The sequence below is a fragment of the Schistocerca nitens genome, chromosome 6 (assembly GCF_023898315.1).
Source record: "Schistocerca nitens isolate TAMUIC-IGC-003100 chromosome 6, iqSchNite1.1, whole genome shotgun sequence".
In the NCBI taxonomy this organism is placed as follows: Eukaryota; Metazoa; Arthropoda; class Insecta; order Orthoptera; family Acrididae; genus Schistocerca; species Schistocerca nitens.
Window position 1 is genome coordinate 126,827,339 of NC_064619.1, and position 21,451 is coordinate 126,848,789.

The 21,451-nt window shown below is 37.0% G+C and overlaps 1 protein-coding gene across 2 annotated transcripts in view; it reads right to left on the bottom strand.

Annotated features, from left to right (window-relative positions):
- LOC126263711 (importin subunit beta-1) overlaps positions 1 to 21,451 on the bottom strand; it is a 60,476-nt gene that overhangs the window by 19,259 nt on the left and 19,766 nt on the right. For both annotated transcript variants that reach the window (XM_049960853.1, XM_049960852.1), the window contains exons 7-13: positions 14,367 to 14,579; positions 14,122 to 14,293; positions 13,645 to 14,036; positions 13,357 to 13,560; positions 8,374 to 8,604; positions 2,138 to 2,245; positions 1,910 to 2,053 (exon numbers count right to left, since the gene is read on the bottom strand). In XM_049960853.1, the coding sequence (XP_049816810.1) occupies positions 1,910 to 2,053; positions 2,138 to 2,245; positions 8,374 to 8,604; positions 13,357 to 13,560; positions 13,645 to 14,036; positions 14,122 to 14,293; positions 14,367 to 14,579 (1,464 nt within the window). The remainder of the gene's footprint in view (positions 1 to 1,909; positions 2,054 to 2,137; positions 2,246 to 8,373; positions 8,605 to 13,356; positions 13,561 to 13,644; positions 14,037 to 14,121; positions 14,294 to 14,366; positions 14,580 to 21,451) is intronic.

Sequence of the window (21,451 nt, forward strand, 5' to 3'; positions counted from 1 at the left end):
AACCGATTTATTGAATGTTTTGATTAATGAAATCAAGAGTCAATCGGCAGAAATTAAATCTCAGGCTGCCAAGCAAGAAGCTCAGGCTGAAAAAATTGAACAGAAGCTAGACAATCAAAACAAAGCTATTAATGTTGTTAGCAACAATGTTGGAGTTGTTAACACAAAAGTTGATAAAATGAAAGAAGATATTGTTGTAATTAATACCGAAATCGGTAATCTTAAACAGGAAATGGTAAGCGTTCAGGCGGAAATTGCGAGCATAAATACTCGTTTTAATTCCGAAATTAGCAGAATCGAGAAAAGTGTAGGAGAAGCAGTTGCTCCGATTATCAAGAATAAGGTGACGGAACAAATTCAATTAGTGAAAAAAGAGGATCAACAGAAGGTGGAAACTTTAAAGGCTTTAGTGTCCGAGGTTGATGCTAAAGTGACGAAGCAGGCTAATACCTGCGAAGAGAAAAAAAGGGAAGTAGAAACGCTTGCAACACCCACTTGCCAAGTAATTACGAGAGTTTCGGAATTAGAAAAGAAACCTGACGAAAAACAGAGCTATGTGCCAATCTGTGCGCATAGTTCGGAATTGTTGACGTAACGGCCACACATTTACTTTCTTTATTAACTTTACCCCTTTTCAAAATTAATTTCCACCAGTTTCATTTGCATTTTTTTCTTTCATTTAGATGTAACCCTTTCCTCCCTCTTTACCGACAGGTTAACTTCGGTGACGATTGCTTTTCCCAAATTTCCATTAGGTACACGCGGTTTAATTTTTCACTGTCATTAAGGTCGATAAGGGAGGGGGAGGTTACAAACTGTCTTGCTCTAGCAGCATCTGGCTGCAGTCTTGCTTTTCCTTTCCCTTTTCCTCCTTATCCCCATCTGCTCTTGCACTTCTAGTGCAACGTGGGAGCGCGCTGTTTGGCCATGTCTGCTCTAGAGCATCACACACAATTTGTTTTTGTCAATTCAACCAGTGACCCCTCCAAAAACTTTTTCCTTAACATGCATGACTGGTGGGAATAATGTAACAAAACAATCTTATAAGATTTACTACCATCTCTTCTTGATCTCCCTCCTCTCATTACTAGAAAAACCTACAAAGGCACTGATAATCTCTGTTCATACAGAGAGACTACATCAGAATAACACATTTACTTAATGCGTTAGTGTTAAGGAATGTCATATTTTATCATGTTAGCCAAATATCTGACTGTATATGGAGTTGTTTTGACATGTCTGTCAAACATAGACCACATCTGCTGTGTTTGACAAAGTTTGATTAGGGGAAAATTTGATGGGAGGGCACACACTGTTCATGTTGTTTCAAAGCATGTGTTCGTTGAAAAATAGTTTTACTACAATTTATATCACTGAGTTTCCACAACAATGAAAACTACAATCAAGGATGAAAACAAAGCAGCCCCAGCAATTGTCACAATGGTAGCAGTGTTGCATCTATCACAACAATAAATTACACAGGACTAGGTTAAGAAAAACAAATATTCTACACTAACCATAAAAGCAGGAATGCGATAAAATAAAAAGAACTATTTCCCCTCGCTTCCTCCACAGATGATGTATGCTATACATTCCCATTCTCCAACTCTAAACAAGTTATTGAAAGTTTCATTGTCCATTCGCAGAAATTAACTCTGGCTGTTGACCCTGCCTTTTAAATATAAATTATATTTTCCCTACAATTCTGAAACTCCTCTTCACCCGAAATTATTCTGTATTCAAGACATTTGTACAACAGGTGTTCCATGCGTTTCGCCAAAACTAGTCGCAAATTAAAAAATAAATTTAACGGTACCTTATAGTGTTTTACAATGTAATTTCTAAAGCTTATCAGATGAGTAGAACACAAGCAAATAAAAACTATTTTTAATACTTATTCCATACTCACTCTATCAACTTGGGCTTGTGACGCCTGAGCCAATGTAGGAAAAATTACTTCAAGATACTTCTTGAATTCTGCACCAATGCTCAAAGCTATGTCTCCAAATACTGACAATATCTGTGGCTTTACTGACCGATGAACAGTTGTGTCCTTTAAAAATATTTAACACAAAATTTATTAAACAACAAATTTTCTGACAACAAATAAGAAATTTAGAGAGACTGTTATACCTACCCTTAAGTTTTCAAGAAGCAACATCATAATTTCATCACAGTAAGGAAGAACTTTAATTTTTAAAGCTCTGCAGATGTCTCCAGTTAATCCAACTGCAGCACCACAAACCTGTGACAGAATAAGGTACTGAAATTCCTAAATCAATTCTAAGCACAATATAAACAGAAACATTTAATCTTTGCAATTTTCATTAATGTGTAATGATACGGACTATGTTCTTAATTAAACTTTTCTACAGTTTCCCTTAGTGACCTCAGGTTATATCTGGCACTGCAGGATATTCTTAAGTCCTTATCTTGTATTGAGGAATTGCATAATCAATAAAAGTATTATTTCGTCCAACTCTTCTATTTATTTTGCAACATGAAGGGAACTAAGTCCCAAAGGATAGAGAGAAATCTTCATATATTGGTCAGGGAATGAGTCTATGTCCTATCTGACCTCAGGACGTAACACGAAAACTCCTTCCACATTATTTCTTCTCATCAACATCCTAAATTTAGCAGCAATGATAAAGTGATGAAGAGCTGCATATGGAAGTTTCCACTTCTATCTTTCTGAAATTTTGAACCAGAGTAGAAGAGTTACATTAAGTGTCATACACAATCCCTTCAAACATACACCACTTACTGAAGTAGAACTATACATGTCTCATTACACTAAAAGGACATGTGAAACTTATTTTCTTAGATCAAACTGACAAATAACAAAACATTAAACTTGACCCACATTCAAGTGCAAACATACTAAGTATTTCAACTAATTCCTCCAACCCATTTAAGCAGTGAATAATTTTTTCATTATTTGTATATATCCAGTAGAGACACTGCAAATATGACAAAGGGGCCTGAAGCATAATTGCAGATTAAGCCTGAAGCTGATTCTCACAAGATGTATGACATGTTCAATAATTTGCCAATTCAGATTTGTCAACTTTTTCTCATACACTCTTGCCAGTCAACCCTGTTATCATTTGCACCGCCATTCTATGTATATACCCTGTATCCCATGGCCCCTGTACATTTAAGCAGTATTCAAGGATAGTCTGTGCAACTGTTTTGCACACTATCTCTTTCACACACTTTCTGTAGTTACTCAGTGTCCTACCAATGTACCATTACCAACCATTTGCTTCACCTACAACAACCTCTGTGGTCAATCCACTTTAAATACTTACAAATTATTGTTGCTGAATTTTTTATGTGATGACTTATCAATTATGACTAATTAAACCTGTAGTTGAAGGACATCACATGTATGTTGCATGAACAACTTCGCATTTATCTACCTTAAGAGTTGACATTTCATCAAAGTCTAAGTGAACATTACAGCAATTTTTACTGGGTAGAATTCTCTCACAGATAACAGCATTAAATGTGAAAAGCCTGAGATTGCAACAAACACTATCCACTGAGCTACTTGTTAATAATATGAAGAGCACTGGCCCTATTACACCCCTTAAGTCCCATCAAAAATTACTTCACTTACTGTACACGACTATCAATGATAGCGTGTTGCATCTTGACATCAGGAAATATTTGATCTAGTTGCATACCTGACTAGACATCCTGTAGGAACAAATCTTCTCTAAGTTGGTATTGTGGCACTAATCAATAGTTATTCCCAAGTCTAGAAACACAGAATCATTCCGGTTGCCTCTAGCCATGGCACTGAGGATATTGTGAAGAGCACAAGTTTAGTTTCACATGATCAGTATTTACAATACTCATACTGATTTCCAAGGAGAAGGTTATTTTGTTTCAGGTAAGTCGTTAAGTTTGAAAGCAATATACCACAGATTTTACTGTCTGTCTCGGCTGCATGAACAGGACCCAGCAAAAACACCTCCCACATTTGGAGAGGCCACTGGGTGATTTGTTGGGATACTGACATGGAGGAGTACCTATCAATACCAGTGTACATACCACTTTCAATAGGAGCAATGGCTTGACTAGGTGAACATTGTGTGTTTATTGTGGAGTATATTACTAATGGTGGTTCTGCGATTGCTGCTCAGCGAGTAATTCACATTTGCTAAAAACTTGTCTAACAATTCTGTTTATGATGGAAAAAAAACTATGTGAATTTGGGTATCAAACTTTAGGGCATCAGGCTCCGCGCTGAAAAAAATCTACTGGCCAACTTCGGACGGTAACAACGCCAGATAATATGGCACACGTGAGTGTGTCCATCCACCAATCTCCACAGGATTCAACACTTAAACATGAAGCTGACATGTGATTGGCTGATAGGAGTGTACAAGAATCCTGCACAGAGAGCCTCACATGCACCCATACAGAAGGATGGTTACCTACGACTTGAGCAAGAGCAATTTGGAAACTCTCAGAGCTGTGTGAAGAAATTTTTCAGGAGACCCCCCCCCCCCCCACCCAAGCACTATTTTGTTTCCTTCTGATGAGGTCCACTTCCACTTGTTTAGTACTGTAAATGGAACTTCCACTACCAGGCTGCAGAAAACCCTTCAGAGGTTCAATGACCATTTCACGTCCATGGTGTTAGAGTTTGCTGTACTGTTGCTAAATTTGGCACGTGGGGTGCATATTTTTTTTTTTTTTCTGGGGAAGATGGCAGAACTGTAACAGGTACTTCAAATTGCTGCTGTCACATGATGAGAGACCTCCCTTCGACGTATGTAGAACAAGTTTGTTGGAGACCACAAAGAGAGAGAAGTCTGGTTCCAACACGACAGAACCACAGTTCACAATTTTCCGTGCTCTCTAGAAATTTTGAGAGATTTGTTTCATTGAGATCATGTCTCTTCACCAGGAAACATTAGCAGCCCCCCCCCCCAAAAAAAAATCACCTGATTTATCATCTTTTAATTTTTTTTTTTTCTCTGGGGAAACTTAAAGGCTCAAGTGAACAAACACCACGCCACAACCCTACAAGCACTTTTGGAGGCAATCGCTCAAAAAGTGGCTGCCATTCCACCATAAATGATGCTAAGAAATATGGGAAAGGCCTCATCAATATGTCAATGCCGAACACCACTTACTGGACGTAATTTTTAAAACCAACCAACATACAATGAAATAGTATTTGTCTTTCCCCAATAGAACATTTTTCCTATGTATCCTTGTTTGTTTGTAACCACCTATTGAAATATATGAGGTCTTCTTCTGGACCCTGAAACTCTAATTTTACAACTCTTCTAGTTCCATCAAACCATCTTCATATCCATGAACATAAGAAAAATAGAGTAACTAATTGGAATAAATAAGCAGGGTGTACACGCACACAAGGAAAAAAATTCCTGGGTTCTTCCCAGATTTCCCAGTTAAAAATACACTTTCTGAATATAAATTGAATTAAAGCACTGAAGAAAAATGAATGGATTGATGATGATGAAATCATCCTATGCGAAATATCAGTGATGAACTTGAGATCTAGTGAATGAATGTGTTGTGGAAATTGAAAATTTACAGAAGATTGGAACTCTAACTTAATTTACACCAGGATTCGAATCCAACACAAATTTTAAATTGCTATGATGTATTCATCATGTTCTGTAATATTTAGAGTTGATTTTAATCATCCCACAATTAACTGGTAAGAAAAACTTCACAAGTGCTGGATGAGAGAAAACATTCTGTGAAACAGCTACAAAAGCTTTTTCTGAAAATCGTATAAAACAAATAGTTTAGCACACTATTCATTATGAAAATATACTAGTATTGCTGGCAACCCAACCCCTTTGAAGATGTTCACGTAGACAATGGTATCAGTGATCACTAGACAATTTAGTACCAGCGGGCACAAAGATGTATGTAGATCAAGAAAAGTGTTTTCTATGAGATAAGGGGGATATTTTCATATGTCAGACAGCTAGAATAATGAAACTTCCCGGTAGATTAAAACTGTGTGCCGGATCAAGACTCAAACTCGGGACCTTTGCCTTTCGCGGGCAAAGTTTGGATACCAATGAAAATTATTTTTAAGGAAACTTTCAGTGCTTGAACTTACCACAGCGAACTGGCATGTCTTATTCTATATCACAGAAGCTGTCTGAAGAAATAAATATTCTCAACATTCACCTCCAGGTTTAGGAACAAACACATCTCGAAGGATGTTAATTGAAAATATTTATTTTAAGTACGTCAAAATAATATGTCAATTTCAGTGATGTTTTCACTTTTTGTACAAAATTCAGTACCTTACTTCAATAATAATTGAATATATACCGCCAATATCACACATGAATAGGCAGTAGCCATAAGATCATTTTTAGATTAATATGAATCTCCTCATTTTCAAAAATTCATATCTTTGTTCACAGTCAGATATCAATGTTAAAATTTTTACAGTATGTTGCTATCATACAGGTGTAAAAACTGTGCAAAAATCATATTTTTATATTCAGTACCACCTTAAATATCTAACCCCAAACTCTACAAAAAATGAAAATTATCAAATTTCGAAAATTCATAAGAAATTAAGGAAACATTTGTAAGTGTTCTTGATCTATATGAGGCTAGCAGTGTATGATATCTAACTATAGGAAAAAATACTCTCATAAATCACTCCATTTTTTTTTGGCCTAAAGAGTGGATGTTTCAAAATTGGGATACCAAACTTTGGAGGTTATTTTGACTGGTTATTTTTGAATTTAGGGTATTTTGCGTAACAGACAATGTTGTAGAAGACACTTTTCTGAAAACAATCATGTCAATTGCAATGTTTTAACTGAACCCAGTGCAGATATATTCATATTTTTGTTAATGTCTCTAAACTGAAACATTGTCACGCACTTACAAACAAAAATGGTCGCCATTCAGTAAACGTGAAAGGTAAAATTTTTTTAAAAACTGTTTTGAACTTCTCAATTATAGGGTGATGACATACAAAAAAAATTAAGATACTTAAAAATGGTCAAGCAACCAACTTAATTTTTATTGGACCACTTAACTTTGGATTGACCCTGATTTATCTGGTTCCAGCCCCCCATTTAAATCAAAACTGGAAGAGGAGTAATTTCTGGGACAAATGTTACAAACTGTAAGCTCCAACTAAACACTTTGAGCACAGCTGTTTGTCTCCACCTTTTCTGCAGGTCAAACTGATTTTTTTCTGATCTCAGAAGCCAGAGGCAGTTATCATCCTCTGCCCAAAACTGCTACTAGTATGATTCTCTTAATGCTGAATAGTGACATGGTTCCCCTTTCCATCACTTCCCTATGAGGTACCATTATTCACCGTCCATCTGAACTAATGACAGTTAACTAACTCCTTTCTTCATGTGTTTGCTGTGACCTGACATGGAGTGTAGAATGCTTTCCAAACAGAAATTTCACACATTCACTCAGGTTTTACTGCCCGTTTCAGACAGCACTACATACTTTTTGGTCAGATGGGTGGGTGTTTCACACCAGATGCTCCATGTACAATTTCTTTGATTGTACAGAGTACTTAGTACATAACACAGTCAAGTGAACTGATATGTTGTAGATGAAACAGAATTTGTGAGAGTAAATAATACTAAGACAATCTCTGATTATTTCAGGTATATTTCTTTAACAGAGAGGGGGGGATGGGAAAGACAGTGCTTCCAACACTCGTTTGCAACAGCTGCCAGCTGCTGAACAGAGCAACTTTCAACTGTGCATAAATTTTGGCCAAATCATTCTAACCCTGAAATCAGAACTCAAATACGTGATTTGCATTTTTGGCTTTAGTCCCGTAGTATATTCCTGCATGTGGTAATGAAAATGGTAAAATGATGATATTAAGTTCATCAATAGCATCCATCTGCATATAGAAGGACAATTTAGATTTTTTTACCTATCTTATGTCAAAATAATCAAAACAGATTAATTTGCCTGCACAATAACACATGAAGTAAAAACAGAAATTTCAGTTAGGAATAACTACAATGTAAGAAAAGACAGATTGCTACTTACTGTAAAGAAGACATGTCAAGTTTTAGACAGTTGCCAACATAAAAATTGCTTGGCAACTTCAGAAGGGCTCAGCAGCAAACAGTAATTTATGACACATATTCTGGAATTTCCCATTGATCAAAATCCAATAATTCCACAAACCATATGAAATTTATACATTCTTGACTTTTGAACACAAAGGTACCAATAACTTTTCATCCAACTTGACTTGTCTTCTTTACGGTAAGTAGCAACCTGTCTTTTTCTACATTGTTGACAGGCATTAAAAAGTTTCTTAAGGAAAGTAGGTAAAAATAGTATAAACCAAACACATGATACCTGGTACTCAGCATGATTTTTTAGGCCAAGGCAAAGGAAAGGCTTAAATGCATCCATGTATTTCATAAAGCCTTCACCCAAAACCTCAACTAGAGTAGACACAGCCATCAGTGCATCTTCCTGTACACCACCAGATTTACAAGAGTTTGAATTGAACATCTGAAGCAGTGCCGTCATTATAGCATCAGAAATTTGGGGTGCATCCTCTGAAGTTACTTTCCTCAGCACGCTCTAAAAAAGAATAACACCATCATCAAGAAACTTGATCACTTATTGACAAATTAATTTGGCCAATTCAGAATACAGTATAACTATCTTGGATTTAAGCAAATTTTACCACTAAAAAAAATTAAAAAACTTATTTCCAGGAAAATTTAGTTGATTCCTCTAAAATGGCCAATACAAGACTTGCTTGGCAATATCATAAGGACTCAATAGGAAACAGTAATTTACAATACATATTCTTTGATTTCCAACTGATCATAATCCAATATTTTCACAAACCATGTGCAATCAATACCTTCTTGACTTTTTCATCTTATGTTAACACAAAGATACCAATAACTTTTCATTCCGAGTACTAGTGCAAACATCTGAAATCTCCTAATTGACTGAACAGCACAGATGCAAACCATCCACGTAATGCTAAGAACTAGCACATGAACCTTTTAGTCAGATGGGATGATTATACTAGACACTTTGTGTTACTATCAGATCACACCAAAAGCTTTGTACTTTCTATAGTGGTTTATTCACCATCATTTAACAAGTGATGATGATAATGTTTGGTTTGTGGGGCACTCAACTGCGCGGTCATCAGCGCCCATACAAAGTCCCAATTTGTTCACAGTCCACTAACTACTGTCACAAATGATGAGGATGATGATGAAATGATGAGGACAACACAAACACCCAGTCCCCAGGCAGAGAAAATCCCCAACCCGGCCGGGAATCATTTAATGAGTGAACACGAAATGGACATCACACTGTGATATTATTTACTTCCTGTGCTCAAGATGCTGAACCACCTTCAACTTAGCAGATTATGTTCACCATCTGAAAACCTCATACTTTCAAAGCAAAACCAAATACAAATTTTTTTGTAAGAGCTAGAAACAAAAATGATTTAATGGTAAAACGTGGCTTCTAAACCATTACTATACATTTACTTAAATGACAACGACCAGGAATTCCAGAAACATGTCGAAATTAACACAAGAATTGTTTCCAAAGACGATAAGACACCCACATCTGTGGCAATTTATTGAATGTGCTTGTACGGTTAATTGTAACCTGCATCTAACAACTACATGATTCCTTCCTTCGGTAGGAGAGGGTGATGGTTTAGGGATTGATGAAAAGGAAGGACAGATCACTCTGAACTCAGGATGAATGACAACAGGTGGGTCCCCATCATCCTGGCATCTGAGTGACCTGTCCTTCCTTCTTACCAATCCACCACCTCTCTTAGTCAATGAAAGAATTAGTTCCAAAAGCAAAGATAATGTATTTTTTATGTGTGCTTATCTGCAGTAATGACATTTCTCCAAAAGGGTCACACAGAGGAGACAGTTGCAGACAGCTCAATGTGAGCTTTTGGCCAAAAGGCTGCCTTCCTCACACACACACACACACACACACACACACAGCATGCATGCGCATCCAGGAAATTATATGAAAGTACATGAGAGGCTGTTGACTGACACAAAGAATCTTGTGGTCTCCAAACTTGAGAAATCTCTGTATAGGCTCAGGCAAGCTCCTTGATACCGGAGCATGAAGTTTCTAAATTTTCTTTTATAGTTTAACAATACTGATACATACTTATTCTGTGGCACCATCAGTACTGAAGTACAATTAATATTATATGTAGATGGCTTACCACATCTAAGTCAAGGAAAGTGATTCGTAAAGTGGTCACATCACTAGAAGACTCTTCTCTTTCAACAACTGGAGGTAATAATTGTATTGTGGAAATGGAAATCTGATGAGATCGTGCTGGCAAAAAGAAAAAAATGGTAACACATGCGCGTACATGAGAAAAGTAACAGAAAATTTTACAATGGACAATGCAAATGTTTCGTGTCTTCCATCAAAGTCTCCTGTGAATTTATTACACACAAAAAAAAGTTGGGGGGGGGGGGGGTTTAAACTGAGGAAATACTGTACTGTGAAGTTTTTGTATGGCCATCTTCCTGGCTGGAGGTCTTAGGGACCATGACCGTTCACATAAACAGTTTATGTTGGCCACTGATGCAGCTTATGTATGGTTCATGATAAACCCTTCAACATCAACTAAGGCCTGAAAATGACGGACTGAAGTGCTGTAGCTAGTAGCTACATAAAGAGCATAAGGATGGCTGTAGGTGTTTCATTTTTTTACAGTACTGTGAAGTGGTCAGATCACTTATGAATGGTGTGAATAGGTTTCTGAACCATCTTTATATTGCACCTTGGGAAGTGGTAAATAGAATGTTCTCATATTTGAATGAACTAAAGGTTGTGATATGAGTACTCCAAAGGATTGCCTTATCAGTGACAAGGTTTACAATTTCGCTACCCTGCAGGATTTGGTGCTCTGGATCTGTCTTAACACTCATCCATTATTGAACGTCGACTTCATTACATTTATCGAGTTCTTTTAGGATAATGGGTGTTTCAGTCATACCATTTTGTTTGTAATTTTCAATTACATATCGAGAACTTTCTGCCACACCCAAAATTATATACCAGGCTCTTTCAACATTTGTTCCTGCACACTATTCCATGCTGCTGCAATTATGTAGGACATCTTTCAAATCAATATTTTCATGATTTATGAACAGGTTTTCTTCTCCCTCCTCTTCAATTCATAACACTAACTTAAATAACAGTTATATTCTGCAGTACCATTTGAAACTCTCAGTAACGTCTTGATCCACAGGCTGTAATAAAGATGTTACTTAAGATGGAAGAAACATGACTTTAATGAGATCATCCTTTTCATTTAAAATATCACCATGGATGAGTTGGAGCATTGTGAAGGAACAGCAATATTTTCTCCCTTTTGCCAAACTGATAAGCTTTTACAGAGTGTATAGAAAACATCCATAAACCATACTATGAAAATTTTACTATTCACCCATGCGCTTTTTTGAGAGATGTAAACAACAGGCATCACAGACATACTAACGTGTTTGAAATAACACAGTTTTTCCACTTTTAACAATGACCACCATAGGCAGTCAGTGGCCACCAGTAGCATTAGCAAAAGCTAAAGCATTACTACAATCCTTGCTTATTTCAGGACAATGTGCTGCTAATTCATTATGCAAAGATACTTTTTCTTGGCGAAGCTTTCCAAATGAGCTCAGTTTTACCACTATTGTAACATTTTCAAGAGCACACTCTTCTGCCCCGAAACTCCCATTAGCTTGATATGGAAAGAATCAGCAAAGAATTTTTCTCCTTGTATTCGAAGCTCATGGATGCTGTGTCTTCATTAAGCATTTTATCCAACGCATGTTTGCTATATAATGCATAGGTCCTCCAAGGTTTTCATCAAAATTGAATTGCCTTTTCACACAGAATGTGACCAGAGGGAAGTTCTCCTTGTGATCTTTGTGCAAGCATTTGTAGACAGCTTCATCTATTTCCATGTTTGCAGTGACTCCTGTAGTTTTAAGACATTTTGATCCATCAGTAGAATCATATGACATTTGTGATGCTCATCTTTTTTTACACCCTTAATTGTCAACTTACCAAACTTTTACTCATTAGGTAACTATGTTGCTAATTCACCTTTCTCTAACCTTTTATAAATCTCTCATTTATCTCTCCTAGAAAGGACAATACATTTACATTTAGAAATTTTATATCTCAAGTTTACATCATGCAGAAACGTTGAAACACATGATCATAGCAGGCAGCAAAACTGTTACTATTGTCGGCACCTCAGCAATGGTGACAGGGTGTGGGCAGCCTGTAGCTGGGCGATGGCAGCACGCAAAAGTGAGTGACAGTTCTGTTGAGCGGTCACTCAGCTGACTGACATTCGGATAAATAATCAATACACTAATGTATCAAAGAAATACTTGTCAATATGTTTACAAGAGCATTAACCATAAGAAGAATTGTTTATCTGATATTTTAAAAAGAAATGCATTCGCTAAAATAGCAGGAATGCTGAAAGTTTTGCACACTTGCATTTAGTTTGAAAGGAAGCTAGCTCCATCAAACTATTCATTAAGTAGACGCAGAAATGTTATTTCCAAACTTTGACATTCCTCTCTCTGTAAGTCTTTAAACACCTCATCACTTTATGACTAACCCTGCTATGTATTCTAATCTGTTCAACATTTAAATTCCATAATGAGTTGTCCTCTGAAAATCTCAAATTATCTCACTGGTTGGAGGAGGAAGGAAACGAATGTTCATAATATGCAGTCAATGCCTACAGCGAGAAAATTTGAACAGAGGAGATAACACACAAGCAGCAAATCACTTTTTGGAAATTTGACTACACAGGAATAAACAAAGACAACAAAAGAAAAACTGAGAAAACAATATTTAAAACTAATCTGTAACAATACACAATGGTCTGCTAAAGTACTTTGTCAAATACTCTTAAGCAGAAAAAAAAAAAACTACAAAGCCATTACACATCACACAATACCTGTGTTCAACAATGGAGGCCAGAACCGAGTTTCATATTACGATTTACTAGAAACCATTTGTGTACAGATCAAGGAACACCATACATTATGCACCGACCAAATGAAGCAATGCAGCTGGTGAAACACTGACCTAATATTCAGTAGGACGGAGATGCCCTGGTTACACATCCTGATTTGGGTTTCCCTAAACTACTAAGGCAAATGCCGAGATGATTGCTTATCCAATACCACAGCCAACCACCTGCCCCATTCTTAAAAGACCGTCTTATTGTACACACACACACACACACACACACACACACACACACACACACACACACACACTAACCTGTAGTGTTGCACAAAGCAGACTTTGCACATCATTATATTGTGCTCTGTCACTATGGTTCTGTATGTGCGTTTCCATCTGCAAAACCTGTTGCAGTCTCTCAAGAATAACCATTGTTGTCTTTTGCACTGTAATGTAACAATCCCTTGGAGAATTTTTAACCATTTCCATTAATGCTTCATAAGCTGCTGAGCGAAGATTTGCCTGTAAGAAGATAAAAATGTAACAAAACAAACTGTCATCAATGTTTGAATTATCACATTGTCAAACCATTTTGTAAAAACTAACCTGTGCACCATCAGCTCTGTCAGTAGTTTCCAACAGCCTCTGAACAATAAACTCAAAATAATGTGACAAACAATAGGTTTCTGGTTGTGTCTGTTCCTCTTTCCCTACTGCTTGTTCATAACTTGCTTCTGCTAATCCTGTAAATGCCCAACAGACATTTGCAGCAACACGTGGTTCTGCTTTAAGTCCATTCACAAGTGCCTCCAACAAAGGTTTCAAATATGTTTCATTGATTGCAGCCTCTGGTATTATTTCACACACCCTCCCAAAAGTCCATGCTGCAGTGTCTCTCACAACAACACTGCTATCGTACATAAGTTCTATTAATGTTGGCATTGCCTGCTCTACAAGTGGCTTCAGGGTTTTTGGTTCCAAGCCACCTAAAATAGAACCTGCAATGGAAATCAGAATTGACATTCCTGGTTTAAAAGTGTTTATAGTTCGTCACAATTACAATCAATAGGCACAAACACCCACCAAAAGCCATTAACGCTGCATCCCTGTACCTCCAATCAGTACTTTTTATATTGTCTTTGACAAATGGAAGGACAAATGGAACTATGTCATCTTCACAACATGTAGCAAGAAGCATAAGGCACACCCCAGCTGCCTTACTCGGGTTCCAATCATCATCATCATCAAATTCTTCCTGCAATTTGTAATTCAAATGTTAACAAAAATTTACGGGAACTGACAACCAGGAATGCACATGCACAACTTACTTGTTTCGTCAACTTCTGCATCAACACAGGTACAAGAAATTGAAGAGCACCCTTGGCATAAAACCTTGATGTTCTCTGAGGTGGTCTACCAATTTCAGCAGCCTCACTATCTTCAATTGCTAAATCTACTTCCTCATCACTTACATTTGACCAGAATTCAATTCCCTGCAGAGCAACTTCATCAATGTCTGAGCGCATAGCCTCCAATGTAATCTGAAAAATAATTTTTAGATGGCAAGTTAGTGTTTTCTTAATTCATCAATATTAAACAATAAAATATAAAACCACAGAACTACCCAGGTGTGACCACTCTGTACAAAACAAATAACACAGATACTAACAGTGGTTGCTACTTAGTTACCAAACTACTATTTTAGAGCGGGGAAGAATTTCAAGTTATCCCCAGCAAGACAAGAATAAAATGAAGTTTGGAAGGATACGAAATATGCTGCAAGAACAACTGTTGTCTGTGTTTAATTTCAGGGACCTGTATCTCAACTGTTCTTCAGAAGCTATATAGTTTAATTTTTTATGCATGCTGCTACTGACTGGAAAAACACTGTTCAAAATTTTTACTTTTCATACATGGTGTGCATGCTCAAATGAGACATTAACCCTTTGACCAGTGAAGAGTGCTCTTCACATTCCGTACTGAGAGAGGCTTTGTTGTTACAATACTGCTCGTCAAATGCTGCTACCTTTGCTGAGAGAGAGCATTCTGGCCACTATGAAGAACTTATTCAATTTTAAGAAAACTATTCAGCGAAAAGAATTTGATTTTTGCGCACCTTTGATATCTTTGCTCGAGAAAGAACTGAATTTCTTTTCGTTATTTGTCACAGTTACTATTCCGCAAACTAAATAAAGTGCTGCATGAAATTTTCAAGAGTCTTAAGTGGTAAAAAGGCATTGGATAATCTTTGTATATGGCTTATTTTGGCTCATACTTTGCTGTGTATGAAATTTAGAAGTTTTTATTTATACTTGAGAGCAGAAGGGTATTTCATTCTCGGATTACTAGTTTTTATATCCGGCCAACAAACGCACACAGCATGCAGAATTCTGCCCCTGTACATCATAGCAATCATCGTAAAACAACACATCAAAGAGAGGGTTTTTGCAAATGTCAGCACACAGAGGTATGTTGTTGTATGGTACATGTCAAAACAGGATACATAAACAAGTCATTAACACTTAAGGGAAACCCAGAGAAAGCATTCAAAACACACCCTCAGCACCTGGAAAGCGGCAGGTCATAATGAGTTAACTCGTCCGCAGCAAAGGGCTAAGGGGTAAGCAGAAAGTAGAAACCTTGAAAACCACTTTTATGTCAACAAAAATACAAGTATATATCTAAAAACACAGATGATGTGACTTACCGAACGAAAGTGCTGGCAGGTCGATAGACACACAAACAAACACAAACATACACACTAAATTCAAGCTTTCGCAACAAACTGTTGCCTCATCAGGAAAGAGGGAAGGAGAGGGTGTGTGCGTGTGTGCGCACACACACACACACACACACACACACACACACACACACACACACACACACACACACACACACACACGCGCGCGCGCGCGAGCGCGAGCGCGCGCGAGCGAGCGAGCGAGTGTATACCTGTCCTTTTTCCCCCCTAAGGTAAGTCTTTCCGCTCCCGGGATTGGAATGACTCCTTACCCTCTCCCTTAAAACCCACATCCTTTCATCTTTCCCTCTCCTTCCCTCTTTCCTGATGAGGCAACAGTTTGTTGCGAAAGCTTGAATTTCATGTGTACGTTTGTGTTTGTTTTTGTGTCTATCGACCAGCCAGCACTTTCGTTCGGTAAGTCACATCATCTGTGTTTTTAGATATATTTTTCCCACGTGGAATGTTTCCCTCTATTATATTCAAAATACAAGTATAGTTATGTGTAAATTAATTTCAAGCAATTGACTGCAATAAAAAATAGGAAAACCCAGAAAGAAAGAATTTTTAACACACTACAGACTGGAATAATTCTTTTCCAGTTCAGATAAATTGCCAATACTGTCTCGTTCACATTCTGAGTAAATAAATTGCCTTCCTCATAATGTTGATGGTGCTTTTATGATCTCAAGTATGTATTGTTCTGGTATCCAGTAAGTATCTTCAGTAGATGGTCAGTGGAAGGAATGGGCAGAATGATGGGGACATAGTTGACCAAGGTACTTTTACACTTCCCACTAACCTAGCTTTGTCATATATAATAAGCACCATAAAGCACGGGTTATAAGTTTGTGGTTGAAACAGCTGAAATTTCTTCATCTGTGTTAAAGGTTTTGATTGCAAATGCTGCGACATCATTGGAAACTCTGCTTACTCTCATCTTTCTTAAACCACTGGGCTTATACTAGTGATTTTCTTTGTCCCAGCAATTGTGTGGCATTCGGCAAACCATCTTTCCTATTCAAATTGAATTTGTTCAATTTCTCTCTGTGTAAAAAGATACCTGTAATGCTGTCATTGCAGACCTTTAACAGATCCAGATATTTGCTTATCTAAATGCCTCTACAAACTAGGACGAGCTGCCAATGTTTTAGCTGTTCCTCTAATTCCATCCACAAGGAGATTTTCCATGGCTGGTTCGAAATAAATTCCACTGAGGAAAGATCCCGAGTTATTTTTGTGCAGACAAACTGGTAAATTACTTGGGTTGAGTAGCAGACTAATCATGAAAGTAGTAAATGAGCTTCATTTCTCCTATCGTTACCCTCAAATATTTAATCAGTCCCATTACAAATGCACGACCTACACTGGTATCATGACTGAGGCAGTCACTAACAATACGGTCACTGATGTTCTGTTCCACCGAAGTAAATCACAAAGGGTGTGGCTTGGTTATTATACCAAGGAAAACCCTTTAACGGCATCTTTAATGAGAAATGAATAATTCTCAGTAAAATCCAACAATATAATTTGCAAGATTTTCTTCCTGGTGCCCCAAATATGAACTTTGGTGTCTAAACAAAATGGTGGCCTGTCAGATGGTAAATTTTTAGAACCACTCCCCCTACAAACTGTTCTACAGTTTTGGAGATTAAGAAGCCACTTCACCTGTATTAAACTTTTTGTACGGCTGAAGTGGCTTCTTAATTCCAAGAAGGTACAAGTTTTTCTTCTGCAGTTACACAACACTTCTCTAAGTAGTTATGAAGAAAGTCACAATCGCAAAATATCATATACCTAAATGACCAATTTTGGCAGAGATAGTAGGCCTTCTTCATGATGACTGCACTTTAACAATCATAAAAATGATTGGTAATTAGGGAAGTCAGTCTTGGATAAAATATACAAAGACCAAAGTAAAAAGGCATTTTTTACCCATTTGCTGGAGCTGGCAACATGCTGAGCAACTGTGTGTTGTCAAGACGATAACTGCTGCTAATGACTGAACTGCCGGTTTATAGCAGGCCTATTGCTGGGGGGTAAGGTGTGGGATGCGTCACCAATAGCCTCTCCCACACAAATGTCAACCTCTCCGGCACGTGGTATCCCCTGCTACACTAACGAGGCTCTGGCGACCGAGTTTCTCCCGGGATAAGGAGAACCCTCTACTAAGCCAACGACCTTCTAGAGGGCGGATGAGCTGGTAGAGCAAGGGCACCCTCTTGTCCTTGGAGCGAGAAATCACTCCTAAAGACGGAAGAATCACCAAGGGTGGTCAACGGCATAGGATGCTGAAGGCAACGGGAAACCACAGCATTAAAGATCCAATGGATATCCCCAGGAAAACTCATCATGGCAGAGTTCAATGTCAAATTATCCGGAGTTTCAACTCCCCCACTCGGATCTCCGGGGGGGAGAGCCTTGAACAATGCCACAAGTAAATACAAAAATAATGCAACAATAGCAACTTGGAATGTAAGATCATTATACCAACCAGGCAAAGTAAATAATGTTATACAAGAAATGAAACGTCTAAAAATTAATATTTTGGGTGTAAGTGAAACAAGATGGCCTGACACAGGAGAAATGACCATTGACAACATGAAAGTATATTACTCGGGAAATTCTGATAGCCAGCACAGGAATGGGGTAGGAATAATTTTAGATGAGTATGCTAGTAAATCTGTCAAAAGCATTTTACCAATCTCAGATAGAGTAATCAGTCTACATTTACAAACGAAACAAACAAATATTAATTTAATCCAAATCTATGCTCCAACAGCCGACAAAGACCAAGAAGAAATAGGAAAATTTTATGAAGAATTAACACAAGCAATAGGAACCTCAAAAAGCAGAGACATTATTATCATCATGGGAGATTTTAATGCCAAAATAGGTGAAGGAAGTGAAGGTGATCTTATTGGACCTTTTGGTTTAGGAACAAGAAATGAAAGAGGAGATTTGCTGTCACAATTTTGCCAGGAAAACAATCTGTCTATTACAAACACATTTTTTAAACTCCCTAAACGAAGACTTTATACTTGGAAATCACCAAGAGACTGTAATGAAGAAGTTTGCAGAAATCAAATTGATTTCATACTTATAAACAAGAGGTACAAAAATTCTATTCATGGTGTGAAAACATATCCGGGAGCTGATATATTTTCTGATCATAACCTTTTAGTAGCAAAGTTCCATGTGAAACTGAAAGCCATACAAAAGAAACAAAAGAAGGACTATATAAATACAATTATTCTAAGAGACCCCTTGACTAAACAAAAGACTTCTGAAGAGATTAATAAGGAATTAGTTAGGATAAAGAATAATCAAACAGAAGATATTGATGGCAAATGGGAACTTATAAAAGACACATTAAATAATGCATGTAAAAACACAATGGTGACCAAACACGACAACATGAAAAAGAAGTGGATGACAGAGAAGATATTACAATTGATGGAACAAAGAAGAATACTTAAAATAGAGATGAAAGTGAGTATAAAAGATTACATGCAGAAATACGAAAAGAAACACGGCGAGCAAAAGAAGAATGGTACAAGGAACAATGCTCTGAAATTGAGAGTTATGAAACAAGACATGATAGTTTCAACTTACACAAAAAAGCTAAAGATTTAGCTGGACTTAATAAAAAGAAAAGTACAAGTTTATTGTTAGATAAAAATGACAAAATAATTCCTGATGTTAAAGGTAAACTGGACAGGTGGACAGAATATGTCAAAGAACTATTTGAAGACACAAGAAAAGATCAAAAATTTTATGATAACATGATTGGAGAACGAGGACCAAGCATATCGAAGAAATATTACATGTTATCAACAAATCGAAGACAGGAAAAGCCCCTGGACCGGATGAGATACCAAATGACATCCTGAAACTCTTAGGAATAGACCATATAGATATATTTGTACAATTGTTTAATGATATTTATAATTCAGGAATTATTCCTAGGGATTGGTTGACATCTACCTTTGTTACATTACCCAAAAAGGCTAATGCCAAAACTTTTAATGATCACCGTACAATAAGCTTAATGAGTCACACCTTAAAGATATTTCTAAAAGTTATACACCAACGAATATACAAAAAAGTAGAAGAAGGTATAAGTGAAACACAATTCGGTTTTAGAAGTTCCCTCGGTACAAGAGAAGCATTGTTTGCTTTTAACATATTAGCGCAACGATGTATGGAGGTTAACCAGCCACTATATGTGTGCTTTCTGGATTATAATAAAGCATTTGACAAAGTTCGTCATGATTATCTCATAGAATTGTTAGAAAAGAAAACACTTGATAAGAAAGACATCCGCATTATATACAACCTCTACTACAATCAAACCGCAACCGTGAAGGTAGAAAATGAATTATCGAATGATATAGAAATAAAGAGGGGTGTGAGACAAGGTTGCGTTCTCTCACCCTTATTGTTTAATATGTATTCAGAAGACATAATCCAGGCAGCTCTATCAGATGAAATAGCTGGCATTAAAGTGAATGGGCTAAACATTAACAATGTTAGGTTTGCTGATGACACTGTACTACTAGCTGGAAACCTCAAAGATCTACAATTACTTCTTGACAAAGTAGCAGAAAAAAGTGAAGAATTTGGCTTGACTCTTAACGTAAGCAAGACTAAGTTCATGGTGATATCTAAAACACACCAACAAGAAAATCTTACAAGCAATAGGGAAAGAGTCGATCAAGTACGTAAATTTAAATATCTCGGAACAATTGTAAATGAGGAGATTGAAAGCTCAGAAGAAATTAAATCGAGAATAGGACAGGCCAGAAGTATCTTTAATAAGATGAAAAATGCATTCTGTTCGAGAGACATTTGTTTAAACACAAAAATGAGGTTGCTAAGATGCTATGTATTCTCAAAATTATTATACGGAATGGAAGCGTGGACATTGAAAAAGAAGGACATGAACAGTTTAGAAGCTTTTGAACTGTGGGCATATAGAAGAATACTTAGAATTAGTTGGGTGTCGAGGATTACTAATCAAGATGTCCTAAGAAGAATGGGAAAGGAAAAAGAATTAATTAAAACTATTAAAGTAAGGAAGCTACAATATTTAAGCCATGTTATTAGGGGAGTAAATTACAAAATATTGCGAATAATACTAGAAGGGAAAATTTGTGGGAAGAGAACGAGGGGTAGAAGACGGACATCCTGGATTGACAATTTAAAAAATTGGTACAACTGTTCAACGTCAGAACTCCTTAGATCGGCCAAATCAAGATCAGAAATTGCCATGATGACAGCCAACCTTCTTAGAGGAGACGGCACATGAAGAAGAAGATTGCTGCATTATGTCGGCTGCAGCCGATGCGATCTTACGGTATGTAAGAACATTTATGAAATGCAAATCAAATATAAAACTAACAGTACAGATATATGGGGTCAATTCTGGTGTCTGATTAAACACGTCTGCTTTGAGCAGTGAGATCACACACCTAAGGCAGAGAAGCTACATACGAAGTAATCTCTGAAAATGAGTGATCATATCCGTAAGCAAACGAGTGTAGCATACGAGAGTTACACAGTTAACGTGATTAATTACTTAGCCACAAATTATACTGACAAGAATTAAAGGTAACAAAAATAAATAAGAATACCAAAGAGGAGTATAAATGTCTGAAAAAAACTTAATTT